The following is a 17,712-nucleotide window of genomic DNA, read 5'->3' on the forward strand; positions in this document are numbered from 1 at the left end:
GCCATAACAAGTATCATTTTTACAGTGCGGTTTATATTTCTCAAGGAAATACAGAATAAATTAGATTCTCAATTTTAAAAGAATGCTTGCAATTGTTTACTTACAATTATCTGTATAAATTCCTTTCTATATCAACCTCAGTTAATTTGCCTCTCACATGCCCGCAATTGGCTTTATTTACTTAAGGTTGTCACATTGGACTTAAGCACATCTCAAGCTTAATATAAAATTCAAGTACTTTGGATTATTTAGTTTCTGACTTTTGTAACCCTATTAAATCAAACCTATTCATCTCTACTTGAACAACCAATTAATCTGTCTTGTGATGAAATGCAGAAGTGGGAAGTAAGAAAGTGGGGGGGATGACTCCTGACAATGTTAGGAACATAAAGCACCACCAGCCATGCATTCATTGCTGACTGGCAGAGGGGCACTGTGACAACACATCTGGACTGCTATTGAGGAAACTACCTTTAATCTGGTAGGGTGGTTGTGGACAAAGCCTGCTCCCTCTCCAGGGCCATGGATGTAACTATGGAAGAGAAGCAGGCAGTCAGGTCTAACGGTCTCCTCCATAGCCCACTGCCTGGTCCTATTCATGGCCATCTTGGCCAGGTAGGGACGCAACTTCTACCAAACATGAGTGGGTGAAGTTAACAGGATGGAACGAACATGCCAGAGATTGGTGTAAATTTTGCCACTCTGCTTTTGCACTGCTTGGGGATGGCTCCAATGATGCCAGTGGGACCCAGTGGTGTCTGGGTCTGAATGCTGAACTGCATGTCCTGGAAAATGGTGCCTCCATTGGTCATTCCAACCTCAGAAATGGAACAGGCTCAATAATATAGAAAAGGTTGTTTAGCAAGCAGCTGCTGGTTCTCCTCCATTGACTCAACCCAGTTGGCAGGTAGCCATTGTAACTGGAGCACCTGCTGGTTGGATTTACTAGATACCTTTTCAGATTGACATGGAAGAGGGTACCAGTGGGCTCAAAACATTTCAGCCCCATTGCTGAGAAAGGGCACAGGGATGTTTTATCATCTGACCTCCAACATGTTTAACTTGGCAGTCCTTGATGCTGCCATTGTGTATGTTAAGTGCAAAAGGACATAGATCCTTTAGCTGGGTGAACTCAAAAACCCAAAATTTTTAAGGCCGGATATAAAACAATTTACATAAAAGTTAATGGGAGACTGTAACTTGACTGTTAAGAGTGTAGAAAAATAGGGAAACCAAGTTTAAATTCTTACTCAGCCGGAGCAAGAATTGGAAAGGGCATATACATCAGTATGTCAGTTCACCTCACTTGGTTTGCAAATGAACACAGTTACTAGACCATGAATAGACTGACTCCATGCCCAATTCTCCATTTTATGCTGCCTTTAAGTGAGTTTCATCCTGGGTGTAGAGCCTTGCAAGATTTAATGTGAAACACATATTTCATCACTTGAACAGACTGTAGACTAATAGAAATAGAATATTTCAGTTCAATTCAATCTTTGTAATCTTGGATGAACATCCCTCTATGTAAAATATAACAAATTAACTTAGGAAGGAAGGGAGTATGTCATCATAGTTTGGGAAATATTCTGACACATTATTTTGTTTGGCTGATTTGATTGATGGATTTATGGTTGGCACATGTAGTGTTGTGAAAAGTGTTGTTTTGTGTACTATACAGACAGATTGTGCCAAGCAAAATGTTTCAGGGTAGCAGAACGGAGTGCAGAATACAGTGTTACAGCAGCAAAGAAGGTACAGAGAGCAAGATCAGAATTAACCTTTCAAAGGCCCATTGAAAAATCTGATAACAGTGGGCAAGAAGCTGTTCCTGAATCTATTTGTCCATCTAATAAAATTTTTATACCTCCTGCCTGATGGAAGAGAGTGGAAGAGAATATAACCAGGGTGGGAGGGGCCTTCGATTATGTGGGTTGCTTTCCAGAGGCAGTGGGAAGTATAGATGCAGTGAATGGATGGAAGGCTTGTTTATGTGATAGACTCGGTTGTATTCAGGACTCTCTATAGTTTCTTGCTGTCTTGGGAGGAGCAGTTGCCAAACCATGCTGTGACATGTCCAGCTTGATGCTTTCTAACTGACCAGATTCTACAACAGACAGGCAAACCAGCCTGTCAAATTACTATCCAGGTGGTGATGTAAAGATTTACTCTAAGGAACCTACAATCTGCTGAAATCTTTAATCCAGGATCCAATATGACTGCTGCTAAGACATGATTTAACTGAGCAAGTCAATTGCTAAAGTATTTTTTGAAAGGCAAGAATCAATCATGTTATTCCCAGTGTCCTATGCCTGGGACAAATGATACTTAGGAATCTGATAGTGCTAAATGGTACAAACATTCTTTCCAACGGGAGAGAAGATCAGCTCAATAGAATAGACAAGTACTTCGGTAATTGTCAAGTACATTAACAGTTTCTCAATAATGAATGCCATCTCTATGTCATTCCTGCCAGTGCATTGTCTAGGATTAATCAGGATATATTAAAAATGATAAACTTACGTTTTTGTGGTTGACACATTTCATGAGTACAAGCTCTCGATAAGCCCGTTTGGCATGCGTCTGGTTCTGAAATGGTCTGCTGAGTTTCTTAATGGCCACATTTCTATCAAGTACAGCATCATATGAAGCACTACATCAAGGAATATAATTATAAGCAAAGTTAGTCAAACTACTTGTGATTGTGGTGTTAGTATAGTTATCAACACTTGCTCCAAAATCATTCTGTCCAATATTAGAGTGGAAATGCTGAGCAACTCCTTCTGAAATCCTTCTCTGTTATTTTTGTACAGGAATTCATCCATTCAATCTAAAAATGTTAATGTCTCTACGTAAATGGTAGCAGTAGAAACAATACATGAACCATTTCTGTTCGTGGTCCTCAGATTAATTTCAGAGTTGGTATGGTATGTTAATAGCATGTGAGGGGATAGGCAAAGGGTTACACTTTGAGATTCTAGTAGGGTGCAGAATGCAGAGCTAAGGGCTCCATAACCTTCTAAACACAGTTTCGCTTCTCTGTAGCTACAGGGAGAGGTCATAGTCTGTGCTGCACTTTTCTGGTGAAAACCATATGATTTGAATAAAATATCACATTGCAAATACTAAAGTGATTCCACAGAACTTCAGGATGGACTCATGGTAAACTCAGTCCACATTTAGGTAACTCGATAAATGCGTTCAATGATTACATTACAATCGTTAAAAATGACACCAGAATAAATCACCTAAAATTTACTCCGTTCCTTTTATTTTCTTTCCATGTTGTGAATTGCTTTTCAGCATTTCTCTGTAAAGTAGCATAGCAGGCAAACTTCATGAAACCTTTCCCAATGGTGTTCCACAACCACTGATCATTAAATTTTGTGTGACTGTGTGTCGAAATTCTCACAGTTTCTAAATATCCCCAGTCCAACTGACCTTGCCTGTGGAATAGTGCTGAGTTTTGACACATTGGATCCGTGGACAGAACCAACAGGGAAGATAAGCCTTTTAGGAATAATGCACTTTACTCAACGCATTCCATTATTTTGGGAGGTAAAACATTTGCCATGAAATATTCATCTTACTATCCTAACTTCATAGGCACTGCCACCTGAGTAGGCTGCGAGAACCCAGAGCATCCCACCCATCCACTTCATCAAACGTCACCCACCCCTCTCGTGGTAGAGTCTGCAGCTCCAGGATTGAAATGTTCAGGCACACCAGAACCCTCTACCCACTGCCAAGGAAGAAGGAGAAAGGTTAGCATGAATGCTAACAGCACAGACACTTCTTCCACAGACACAGTACCTTATCAAGAGGTAAGAGATCTGATTTAGGAGATAATTTACATTGATGAAAAATTAACCACCCTAATGAAATATTACCTTTGTAACCTGCGACCATATTAGGTTACCTTCATAAAACAGCACTGTCTGTCACCATTTCTGTAATTGCTGTTACCAACAAACTCGATGCTCCAGAACTTTATGTTTGGAATGGGCTGACAATTTTCAAGGAAACTGTGCTGCGAAGTTTGCCTGTCACTGTTTTCCATATTTACATTCCTTGCTCATATTATTATGGGTAGAATGAGGAAGAGTTTCAGGGCTGCGTAATGAGGCAAAATGTGGCCAATTTGTTGTTCTGCTATATTGAAATAAAATGCTTGAAACTATGAATAAGTAGGACACCTAGATCAGAAGGTACTACGTTTTTCATTAAATTGCTCTGAAATAACTAATTAGAATCCCTTACAGTGTGGAAACAGGTACTTCAGCCCAACAAGTCCACACTGATGCTCCGAAGAGTAATTCACCTAGACCCCCTACCTATATTTACCCCTGACTAATAACCTACACAATGGACAATTTAGCATGACCAGTTCATCTAACCTGCATATCTTTGGACTGTGGGAGGAAACCCAGCAGACACAGGGAGAATGTGCAAACTCCATGCAGACAGTCACCCTAGGCTAGTATCGAAGTCAGGTCCCTGGCACTGTGAGGTAGCAGTGCTAACCACTGTGCCACCCAACCAATGGATACAAAGGTGCTATAACTCTGCTTTGGTGACCCTAACTTGGAAAGAGAAATGTTTAACTTTTAGCAAGATTGCAAATTCCTACATAATACACAAAGTTAAGATTAAGAAAGTGTTTTCTCCTGTAGTTGTGGGTTTTGACCACCTAGTGTCACTAAAGAGCAAACTAGTTTTCAGAATCTATTGCCTGCAGGTCATATTGTTTCATCTATCGAGAATTAAGCAGGTTTACATATAATTATTGGACATTAATAGGTTTTCCTAACTTTCTTGCCTTCAATTCCATTGTTTCTTGTTTAATTTATTCTTTCACAGGATGTGGGTACCACTGGCTATACCAGAATCTATCCCCAAAAAGCCTGGAGAATGTGGCCCTTTCCTGAGTCTCTGCAGTTCTAACCATGGCAATAGTAAGAAGGGTCTAGGATCTTGACTGATGGACAATGGAGGAACAGTAAGAAAATTTCACATCTGGATAGAGTGTTAGGACTTAGAGGCAATTTGCAAATGGTCTGCTTTCATGATCTGTTGCCCTTGTCCTGCTCGGTGGCAGAGGTTGTGCGTTTGGAAAGTGTTTTAAAGGAGTCTTGGTCAGTTGCTACAGTGCATCATATGAATGGTATATACTGATGCCCAATGGTGGAGGGAGTGAATATTGAGGCAGTGGCTGAGGAGGCAAACAAGTGGGCTGCTTTGTCATGAATGGTGTCAAAGTTTCTTGATTGCAGGTGAAGCTGACCTCCTCCAGGCAAGTAGAGAGTATTTCATCAAAGTCTTAACTAGTGCTGAGCAGATGGGGAGCAGGAAGTGAATAAATCTCTGCAGAACTCTCACGCTCTGACCTTGTTCATATCTACAGTATTTACATGACTGGTCCAGTTTAGTTTCTAGCTGATGGTGGCCCTCAGGATGTTGATAGCTGGGGTTCAGTGACAGAAATGCCATTAAACATTAAGGAGATATAGTTCAATTCTTTTTCCTTGGAGAGCTTTCATGCCTAGCACTTCTATGGTGTGAATGTTATTTGTTACAATGGTTAAATATGGTATCAGGTTAAACATGGGCAAGGAAACTTCCTGCTGATTACTATGTACCATCCTCCCTTGGATGATGAATTAAAGCTGTTCCATGTTGAACAACAATTGGAACATATACTAGTGTAGCACAAAACAAACTCTGGGTGGAGAATTTCAATGCGGATTCACCGAGAGTGGCTTGGGTAGCAGCATTAATGATTGAGCTGATTGGGTCTTAAAGAACATAGTTGCCAGACTGGGTCTGGGACAGATGATGAGGGAACCAACAAGGGGAAAGAACATAATGGACCTTATCCTTACCTATCCACCTGCCACAGATGCATCTGTCAATGATACATTTGGTAAGAGTGACCATTACACTTGTTCTTGTGGAGACCAAATCCTGTCTTCACATTAAGAATATCACACATCATGTAGCATTATTACTGAGCTAAATGGTAAAGACTTTAAACAGATCTAGTAACCCAACACTGGGCATCCATGAGATGCTGTGGCCCATCAGTATTGTGCTTCTATACAATCTGCAAAATCATGGCCTTACATATCCCCGAATCTACCATTACAGTCAAGCCAAGGGATCAACCCTGGTTCAATGGCAAGTGAAGGTGGAAGGAATGTCAGGAGCAAAAACAGGTGCAACTAAAAGTGAGGTGTCAATCTGGTGAAACTACCAAACAGCATAAATAACAAGTAATAGATATAACTTAGAGATCCCACAATCAATGGATCAGACCTAAGCTCTGCACATTCCAGCCGCATCCAGCTGTTAAAGATGATAGACAATTAAACAACTCACTGGAGGAGCAGTATTCACAACAGGCTCCAGTCAGATGTGCTAAGTGAATGATCTGTCTCAGCCTCCTCCAGTAGTCCCCCAGCATCACAGATTCCAGGTGTCAGTAAATTCGATACTGGATACTGTAGAGGCTATGGGACCTGACAACGTTCGGACAATAGTACTGAACACTAGTACTTCAGAACTTGCTGCACCCTAGCCAAGCTGTTCTGAAACCTTGTGATTTCAGATAAACCTGTTGGACTATAACCTGGTGTTGTGTGACTCCTGACTTTGTCCACTGATCCAACATTGGCACCTACACATCCAGCTGCTCCCATACAGCTGAAACACTGTCATCTAATAGACAATGTGGAAAAGTGCCCAGACTGTCCTGTACATTAAAAAGCAGGAGAAATCCAACCCAGCCAATCTATTCTTGATCATTAGTAAAGTGATGGAAGGTGTCATTAACAGCACTGTCAAGCAGCACCTGCTCAGCAATAACCTGCTCAGTGATGCCCAGTTTGGGTTCCACCAGTGCCACTCAGATCCTGATCTCATTACAGCCTTGGTCCAAACATTGACAAGAGAGCTGAATTCCACAGGTGAAGAGAGAGTGACAGCACCTGACATCAATGTCACATTTGACTAATTAACTCCAGCAAAACCGGTATTAATGGGGGAAAACTCTCCATTTTTGGAGTTATACCTGGCCTACTGGAAGAGGTCAGTCATCTCAGTTCCAGGACATCTCTGCATGAGTTCCTCAGGATAGTATCCCAGGCCCAACCATCTTCAGCTGCTTCATCAATGACCTTCCTTTCATCATGAAGTCAGAAGGGGGGGATGTTCACTGATGATTGCACAATGTTTAGCACCATTTGTAATTCCTCAGATACTGAAGCAGTCCATGTCCAAATACAACAAGATCTGAACAATATCCAGGCTTGGGCTGACAAGTGGCAAGTAACATTCATGCCACACAAGTGCCAGGCTATAATCATCTCCAATATGGGACAATCTAATCACCATCCCTTGATATTCCACTGTGTTACCTTTACAGAATTCCACAATATCAACATCCTGCAGCTACCATTGACTAGGAACTCAATTAGACTCATCACATAAACACAGTGACTACAAGAGCAAGTCAGAGGCTAGGAACACTGTGGCAAGTAACTCACCTCCTGACTCCCCTAAGCCTGTCCATCACCTACAGATCACAAGTCAGGAGAGTGATGGAATACTGCCCATTACCAAGATGAGTGCAGATTCCACAACACTCAAGACGCTAGACAAAGTCAAAACACAGCACTGCCCTTGCCTGGCACCACATACATGAGCATCCACTCCCCCCAACACTGATGCTCCGTAGCAGCACTGAGTACCACCTACTAGGAATGCTGCAGAAATTTACCAAAGATTGTTCAACAGCACCTTCCAAACCCACAATCACTTCCATCTAGATATCAAAGGCAGCAGATACATGGGAACACTACCACCTGCAAGTTCTCCGCCAAGCCACTCACCTTCCTGAGGTGGAAACATATCGCCATTCCTACACTGTTGCTGAATCAAAATCATTGCATTGTGGGTCAACCCACAGCACATGGTCTGCTGTGGCTCAAGATGACAGCTCCTAACATATTCTCAAGGGCAACTAGGGACAGGCAATAAATGTTGGCCCAGCCAGTGATACCCTTGTCCAACGAATGAATAAAAAAAAAGAAGTCCTACCATCCTTTTGTCTACTATTTAAGCTGCCATTGTTATCTACCAGCCTCCTTGTTGTTGCCTGGGCCTATCTTCCAACTGAATCGCCACCTTCCAGAAGTGAAAAGTGAATATTGGGATTCACAGAAAGAGAGACTGTGGGGAAAGATAACGATATTTAAGGAGCAGAGAGACAAACAGAACAGATGTAGAATAAGAAGTGGAGAATTTAAACATAATGTCACACAACAGTTTGTCAATAGCTAGCCACTGGGAAGTCCAAATCTGTCCCAGTTGTTGGCATCATTAAAACTCGCTCAATGTGCACTAACAGCCTGCCTGCCAAACCTTGACATGGGAAATCCAGCAAAGTGAGCTGGACGTCAGACTAAAAGTGATAGAGAGAGATTGGGTTGTCACTTCAAACCAGCTGCTAGCCAAATTTTTTTTACAGCCAGAGAGGTGTCTGATAGGATTCCTCTCCCTGAGTATTACAGTGTCCCAACCAAGTCTCTGCTTGAACTCCTAACACTGGGAGATCCCAGGCTGGCGTGGCTATCCAAATAAGTGGACGCTGGGGGTTCTGTCTCTCACCAGTTCCCACAGGAGCTCAGGAAAATAGCAGCGGTCTGGCCAAGCCTCTGTTGTATTCCAGGGTATACTTGTGGTATACTGGCCTCTCAGCAGAATCATTGTAGAGTTAAGTAATCAGACAGCACTAAGGTGGAGATCTTAGAGCTCATTGTAGCAAAGATATCTTTCTGAGCCAGAAGCTACCACAAGACCTGACAACCAAGGGAACTGTATTCATCATGCAGCCACAGAGGTTGAGTATCAACCTACAAGCCCTTGCAACTCTGCCAATGTCAGATGGTAAGCCATGTGATGAAAGAATGTTGGAATATTATTATTGTCCGAAGCTCCAGACCACAACGTGAATGTAAAAATACACTTTTCCATCTCAACTCAGACTCTCTGAATAAAAGGTCACACACCATCATCACGACCACACTAAAAGGCATTATTCATCCCAGTTAATCCCACGCTCTTAATGGTTTTTCCCTTTTGCTCTGCAAAAAATTTATTTTCAGATATAAGTGCATTTCCCATTTGAAAGTAACAATTGAATGAACTTCAACCCCCTTTCCAGATCTTAATAATACATGTTACTAAAAGCATTCTCATTTCCCCTTTGATTATTTTGCTGATTACTGTAAATCGGCATACTCTGGTACTGATCCTCTGGCCTTTGGAAGTAATTATTTCCTTATTTTCACAATTCAGAAACATTCATCATTTTGAACTTTGATTTCTCCTGACCATCACTGTTTTAAAGAATACAATATCAGCTTATCCTAACTCTCCACATTGCTGAATCGTTTCAAATCTGCTCCCAATCGATTACATGTCCTCCACACCCTCTTTAACACCTTGATATCCCTTTTAATGTCCCATCTCCTGAAGTGGACACAATACTCCAGCTGAGCTACCTTCAGTGATCTATTGTTTTTTTCAGAATTATAGACAATAGACAATAGATGCAGGAGTAGGCCATTCTGCCCTTCGAGCCTGCACCGCCATTCAATATGATCATGGCTGATCATTCCTAATTAGTATCCTGTTCCAGCCTTATCTCCATACCCCTTGACTCCACTATCTTTAAGAGCTCTATCCAATTCTTTCTTAAAAGAATCCAGAGACTGGGCCTCCACTGCCCTCTGGGGCAGAGCATTCCACACAGCCACCACTCTCTGTGTGAAGTAGTTTCTCCTCATCTCTGTCCTAAATGGTCTACCCCGTATTTTTAAGTTGTGTCCTCTGGTTCGGCACTCCCCCATCAACGGAAATATGTTCCCTCCTGCCAGAGTGTCCAGTCCTTTCATAAGCCTATACGTTTCAATCAGATCCCCTCTCAGTCTTCTAAACTCAAGGGTATACAAGCCCAGTCGCTTCAGTCTTTCCGTGTAAGGCAATCCTGCCATTCCAGGAATTGACCTCGTGAACCTACGCTGCACTCCCTCAATAGCCAGAATTATGGCACTGAACAGGCAGGAATTAAAGCCACAAAACTGGTGTCACCCTCAGCACACTTTGCCGAACATTTCAATGACATTAAATTATCTTTAGTCCTAAAAATGCTGCTGGGTTCAGAAGAAATCTTTACCGTGGCCTGATATTCTGTAACTCTGAAACAAAACAACAAATGAAACACTTCAACCACAATTTAACTTTAAATTATAAATACTTAATCACCTTACCTTGCCTACCAGGCCTGTTCTCCTTTTACTCACTTATCTTTCTCAATGACCTTGTATCTGAACTTCAATTCTCGTTTTGCACCTCATGTACCCATATTGAAATATGTAACCACCTTTACTTTTCTGCTTTCACGCATTTGCTATGTGTCCTATCAATGAGATTATATTTTTAAAAACATTGTTATTGACTGGGAAGAAACTTTTAAAGGGAGAAAGTGAGGACTGCAGATGCTGGAGTACCAGAGGTGAAAAATGTGGTGCTGGAAAAAAACACAGCAGGCCAGGCAGCATCCGAGGAGCAGGAGAATCGATGCTTCGGGCATAAGCCCTTCTTCAGGAATTCCTGAAGAAGGGCTTATGCCGGAAACGTCGATTCTCCTGCTCCTCGGATGCTGCCTGGCCTGCTGTGTTTTTCCAGCACCACATTTTCCAACTCAGAAACTTTTAAAGGTCAATTTTCAAGTCAAAGACAAATCCAGTTTCTGATGATTAGCATATTCACGTCACTAACAGACTCACTACTCACTCTAACTGTTACTATGTTCTGATAGTATAGTTTAGTTGATTTAACGCCAAGTTCAACTTGTTTTGAAGAAGCTCCATGGATTCAAGAAGCTACATGTTGTGGCAGAATGGGACTAATAGAATCAGAATCCTTCCTGGATCAATCCTTTTAAAGCAGTTAAGGAAAGACTTCCCTAAGGCCAATGATAGAAGGCTGGATTGTATGCTTTTTAACAGGATGAGACAGTTGGAGTAGTCAATACATTCCACTCACTCCTGTGCTTGTACGATCAAGTGATGGAGGGCCACATAGAGACTGGTTGGAAAGAAGGAAGCTAAGGAGAGTTGTGATGGAGGTGTTTCAAGACCAATCAGGATTATTAGCCAAGGTATCTATAATTGACCTGAATAACCTCATTGACCAAATAGTTCTTGACTGGGGTTGTTAACCTGGACCATTCAGAAAAGCCTTGGCTGACCAATATAACCAGGAGATTAGAGTCTCAGTTGAGGACTGACCCACAGCCAGTGTAGTGTGCACTAAGAAATAAAGGGTGAAGGGAGCCGACCTCTGTGCAGTTATTTCAGTGGCTATGGGAGAGAACAGGGCATACCTGAATAACATTCGCTTGCAATTGTCATCTTGGAGTTGAGGTAAGCATTTCTGGTGTGAGTGTGGCACTGGAAAAGCACAGCAGGTCAGGCAGCATCCAAGGAGCAGGAAAATCGACGTTTCGGGCAAAAGCCCTTCATCAGGAATGCATTTTTGGCATCATGCCAATATTTTGGAAGCTTGACTCACTCGATCCTGCTGTCGATGACTGGGCCCAGTATGTGGAAAGAATGCGATATTTTTTCCAGGCAAATGGCATTGGGGCAGACGAAAAGCAACGAGTAATCCTTCTGACCGCATGCTGACCTGCAGAGTTCTCAGTTATGAGGGGCTTAACTTTCCCAGAGGTACCAAACACTAAAACATTCCAAGAGTTGACAGAGTTCTTTCATGATGACCCCGAACCTTAGGATGCTATCAGTTTTACTCAACTGTTACAGAACCGGAGACTTCTGTATCGGGATTTTTCATGAGTTGATGATGACTGGCAGAGGCATGTGATTTGGGTTAACCCTGAATGAGATGCTGAGAGACTGCTTAATTTGTGTGATTAATGACATACCATTATGCCTATTAGCTGAAGCCCAAATGGACTTCAAAGAGCTACTGCAGCTGGCCTAGTCATTAGAGAATGTGGCAAGTGGAGCTTGGGAACTACAGGGCATCCCAATGAAAGTGGACACCCTCACCTGTCTTGGGGAACAGCATATGAGAGTAGACAATCACAGAGCCTCACATAGGGCATGTCCTGAGCACAGGCAACCTAAGCCAGCCCACAGCCAAACTCCAGAAAAAAGTCAAGCCTCAGCCAAGTGACTAAACAGTTCTTCAGGGTCTGGGCCATACTAGTTGCGGCCAGTACGTAGACTGAAGACAGCAAAGGAGTCCCGCAAGGCCTGACTAGAATAAGAAAATTCAGAGACTGGTACCCAGGAGAGTGCACATCCTGGAATGCCCCCCTACACATGGTTTGGAACAATTAAATTCCTCAGTAACACCCAAATTGGAGCCAATTAAAATCAATATTTTGATAAATCGTCTCCCAGTTTCCATGGAAGTCGATACCTGTATCTGTGGTTGCAGAATCTGTCTTTAATAAGCTTCAATCGGGATTGCAAGGTTTAAGTTTGCACAAAACCTCAGCCAGATGGAGAACATACACTGGGAAACAATTCCAAATTAAGGCTCTGGCTTTGGTTCTGCTCTCCTATGAGAAGCAGTTGGTGGAGTTACCACCAATATTGTTTCCTTTTGAGCTGTGCTCAGCTGCACAGGCAGTCACCATCACTGCTGTCGCTGCTGCCTGGACCCTGCCTACACCTGGACCTGTAGCAACTACTGCCTGGGTCCTACCCACACCTGGGCCTGTTGCTGCTGCAAATAAAAGGAACCAGGAGACAGGAGATCAGAATCTCCCCAGTTGCGAAGTGACTCTGAGCTGGCCTGCCACAGCCAGTGTGCTGTTCATTAGTCAATAATGGGTGCTTTGGTGATGGGAGCAACCCCCTGTGCAGTTATTTCAGCATCATATGACGGAGAGAACACCACAAACAGGAAATCTGTCATGGATATAAGTTTAAAGTTTGTCTGCTTTTCTGAATGATCTGTTATCTATTGAAAATGCAAAAAGCTCAAAATTGTCACCTTTCCCTGCGGAACCTGCTGCTGCATTCAACCATGGTCCCAGTGACAGACCTTTCCATCTACCCTTGTGCCATCTCATTATAACTACCAGCAAACGCGAACTCATGGTCAACAGCTTGAGAATGCAAGGGTTCAAACAAATTCAGGCAATTGGGTCATTAATAAGCTTAATGGCTTGTTAACAATCCCAAATGGCAGGAAGACTGTGTCTATTTCTGTGCCTGGTCAGTCTGGGCCATTTTGGAGATAGGTGTGCTGATGTTATATTGCCAAACCCATGCCATTATACTCCATTTCATATTTGTGTTCTGCCAATCTAACATCCAGTACTGGATGAGCAGAAATGTCCTCTTGTTATATACAGAACAACCTTGGTTATCTGAACATCAATTATCCGAATTTCGGATTATCTGAACAAGATCTCAAGTTCTCATAAATATGTTACATCAAAGAGGTGATACCGACATTTCCTCCAGTCCCCATTAACGAAGCTATCGATGGTTTGTGACTTTTTATGGAGTGGTATGATGCAGGCGGTAAGAGCAGTTTGGGGCTGTGAGGAGTGACAGATATATAATTTTATTAATCATATTCACCTCGGTTGCTGTTGTTCTGAGCACTTGTTGGTGGGTAACAGTGGCCAGGACTTCGGAGCTTTATTCATAAGGCAACAGTTGCTATAACTGAAGGCACCACCGCTGTTGCCCACCTGCACATGCACACCCTCCCTCCTGCACTCTGTCCATGAGACCTCCAATCACCTTTTGATCCTCGTACGATTTAAGGAGGCCTTGTGTGTGAATCCTGCCTGGTGCCTGCTTTTTGTTTTGTTCCTGGCATTAATTATCCTGATCTGTGTGCAGCATGGACCTCTCTCTTCTCAACCTTTCTCAGTCCTCTATCTCTACCTTTGCAGCACAATCAGTTAACCAAACTAAATACTGCCAGCCTGTCTAATTCAGATAATCGAGTTTGTTCTGTACTGTGAAGACTGAAGCCATTGTTTTCAGTTCCCTCTACAAACACTGTTCCCTAGCTACTGACTCTATTCTTTTCCTTGACAACTGTTTGAAGTTAAGGCAGTACGATCACAAGCTTGGTGTCACATTCACTTGAGATGAACTTCGGACCTCACTTTTGCATTATCATCAACTCTGCTTATTTCTACCTTGGGATATGGTCCTGCCTTACAGCAGATGTTGCTGAAATCCCATTCATGCCTTCATTACCTCCAGACCTGCTTAACCCAATGCACACCTGGCTGTGCTCCACATTGTACCTGCCACAAGATTGAGAACATCCAATAATCTGCTGTCAATGTCTTAACTTGTGCCAAATCCAATTGTCCTATCACCCATTCTCCCTGATTTACATTGACTACCAGTCAAGCAACATCCTGATTTTAAAAATCTTCTCGTTCCTCACTGTTTCAGAAAATTTCTCCAGCCTCACTACGCTCTGAGCTCCTCCAATTCTGGCCTCTTGTGCATCCCTAATTTTAATCAGTCTACCAGTTATAACGAAACTGTCACGCTGAAACTATAGACTCCCTTTGTTGTCCTTCTCTACTTGTTTTCCTCCTTTAAGACAATCCCCAAACTCTTCTTTCTTGACCAAAAATGTGATTATCTGACCCAAAATCACCTTATATGGCAAGGTGTCAAATTTTGTTCATTAATGGTCCTGTAAACCACCTTAGTACATTTTATTATGTTAAAGGATCTTTATAAATATGTTGTTGTTTTTGTTGAATCTCAAATTCATAATTGCATTCCATTGTTAACCGAGCAATTTGTATATTCCACAGCCTTTTATGAGGCATCTTCCATGTACTACAAGAATATCTTTGTAAAAGAATTGAAATATTTACATATTGCTTGTTCAGAAAACTTCAGGATATGATCTTCCATTTGGATATTAGTCTAACTGTCTTGAAATACAAATGCAAATATAAACATTCCTTAGTCTTTTTCTTATAGGTTTGTCATACATGTTGCAAATTTAGAAAATATTTCTAGTTTATAATTAGTTAATAACTGAAGAGGATCAGGATATTTTGTGGTCTGTACAGTATTGAAAAACAATATTACTCAAATAGTTTGATGTTAATTTATTTACAAGTGGGATTTGCCAAGCATACACATCAAAAAAACTTGTAGATGGATAGTAATTAGGTAGGTACAGACGGTTGCTTGGAGTGGAGGAGATTTCACAAGCAGATTCCTAACTTCCTTTACTTTAATGCTTACTCAAGCAAGGAGTAATTTTCTGCTACCAGAGAAATTTTTACATTGAATAATGCCAGCCAGGAAAGAGTTACAACATATGAATGTTTACTGTCCATGTTCTGTGCATGCTTCTTTGCTCAAGACAGAAGGGTGACATTCATCTTTGAAGCAATTATAATAAAAACTCACCATACAATTCCCTGAGCCCCAGATCCAATGGGCTTTAGATTCTGGTAGCGTTTGAGAACTGTGAAGGTAGAATCACCTACTTCTACGCTGTAGAACTGGTTGTCCACTTTGCTTTTACTCATGTTGTAGTGTTTAGCAATATATGAAACATCCACTTGTTTGCCAAATCCCTGAAATTAAAGAGGAGTTATTAAATTATTGTATTTCTGAGATTAGGACAGCACTGTACAATTAGCAAAATAGTCCTGAAATAACCTATTATCTATTCATTATCAGAGTATCCCCTTAGAATTGTGAAAATGTATTCTCTTAAATAATTGGCAATAATTAAATAAAGTTATCTCCAAGCATGCATCTTCCAAGTCCACTATATATTTTTATCTTGACAATCCTGAATTGTCCAAAAATATATAATAGTCCCAACCCTCGCTGGTTAACATGCAGTGAATTATACATTTTACAAGATTACAACATGTATTGTTAAAGACAGTGACTGGATTAATGGCAAAGCAAAAGTTGAACTAAATCATGGGGATGGATGTGAGGCCAGTTAATTTGTTATACAGCAAGGCAAAACATGGATTAGAGCTTTCTTTACCATTCAAATGCCTTCTCTAATTATTTATGTTATAAAATTGGATGATGGTACTACTTAAAAATGTGTTACTGGAAAAGCGCAGCAAGTCAGGCAGCATCAAAGGAGCAGGAGAATCGGCGTTTCGGGCATAAGCCCTTCTTCAGGAGTGAGGAGGGTCTGCCAAGCAGGCTAAGATAAAAGGTAGGGAGGAGGGACTTAGGGGAGGGGTGTTGGGCAATAGGTGGAAGGAGGTTAAGGTGAGGGTGATAGGCCGGAGAGGGGGTGGGAGCAGAGAGGTCGGGAAGAAGATTGCAGGTCAAGAAGGCGGTACCGAGTCTGAGGTTTGGGACTGAGATAAGGTGGGGGGAGGGGAAATGAGAAAGCTGGAGAAATCTGCATTCATCCCCTGTGGCTGGAGGGTTCCTAGGCGGAAGATGAGGCGCTCTTCCTCCAACCGTCGTGTTGCCATGGTCTGGCGATGGGGGAGGCCAAGGACCTGCATGTCCTTGGCGGAGTGGGAGGGGGAGTTAAAGTGTTCAGCCACGGGGTGGTTGGGTTGGTTGGTGCGGGTGTCCCAGAGGTGTTCTCTGAAACGTTCCGCAAGTCGGCAGCCTGTCTCCCCAATGTATAGGAGGCCACATCGGCTGCGGCAGATGCAGTAAACGATGTGTGTGGAGGTGCAGGTGAATTTCTGATGGATATGGAAGGATCCATTGGGGCCTTGGAGGGAAGTGAGGGGGGAGGCGTGGGCGCAAATTTTGCATTTCTTGCGGTTGCAGGGGAAGGTGCCGGGAGTGGAGGTTGGGTTGGTGGTGGGGGAGGGGGGTGGTGTGTGGATCTGACGAGGGAGTCGCGGAGGGAGCGGTCTTTCCGGAACGCTGATAGTGGTGGGAGGGAAATATATCCTTGGTGGTGGGGTCTGTTTGGAGGTGGCAGAAACGACGGCGGATGATACGATGTATCTGGAGGTTGGTGGGGTGGTAGGTGAGGACCAGTGGGGTTCTGTCCTGGCGATTGGAGGGGTGGGTTCAAGGGCGGAGGTGCGGGAAGTGGAGGAGATGCGGTGGAGAGCATTGTCAACCACATCTGGGGGGTAATTTCGGTCTTTGAAGGAGGCCATCTGGGTTGTTCGGTATTGGAATTGCTCCTCCTGGGAGCAGATGCGGCGAAGGCAAAGGAATTGGGAATATGGGATGGCGTTTTTACAGGTGGCAGGGTGGGAGGAGGTGTAATCTAGATAGCTGTGGGAGTCGGTCGGTTTATAGTAAACGTCTGTGTTGAGTCGGTCGTCAGAGATAGAAATGGAGAGGTCTAGGAAGGGGAGGGAGGAGTCTCAGACGGTCCAGGTAAATTTGAGGTCAGGGTGGAAGGTGTTAGTAAAGTGGATGAATGTTAACCTCCTCGTGGAAGTACAAGGTAGTGCCGATACAGTCATCGATGTAGCGGAGGAAAAGGTGGGGGGTGCAGTCAGTGTAACTGCGGAAGATGGACAGTTCCACTGGTACTACTGGGCACATTAGATCTCCAGATATAATCTGGATTGACAGATCATATGTTTATTTATTTTTGTTTCCTTAGTTAACATAGTGCTTAGTCACTGAGACATATTAACATAAGGCTGCAGAT

General features: G+C 42.7%; 1 protein-coding gene across 6 annotated transcripts in view; it reads right to left on the bottom strand.

Moving 5' to 3' along the window:
- The window catches only part of mapk10 (mitogen-activated protein kinase 10), a 214,957-nt gene that overhangs the window by 86,552 nt on the left and 110,693 nt on the right, over positions 1-17,712 (bottom strand). For all 6 annotated transcript variants that reach the window (XM_072595962.1, XM_072595878.1, XM_072595793.1 and 3 more), the window contains 2 exons: positions 15,510-15,679; positions 2,524-2,653 (listed from right to left, as the gene is read on the bottom strand). In XM_072595962.1, coding sequence (XP_072452063.1) covers positions 2,524-2,653; positions 15,510-15,679 — 300 coding nt within the window. The remainder of the gene's footprint in view (positions 1-2,523; positions 2,654-15,509; positions 15,680-17,712) is intronic.

The sequence above is a fragment of the Chiloscyllium punctatum genome, chromosome 1 (genome assembly GCF_047496795.1).
Source record: "Chiloscyllium punctatum isolate Juve2018m chromosome 1, sChiPun1.3, whole genome shotgun sequence".
Classification (NCBI taxonomy): domain Eukaryota; kingdom Metazoa; phylum Chordata; class Chondrichthyes; order Orectolobiformes; family Hemiscylliidae; genus Chiloscyllium; species Chiloscyllium punctatum.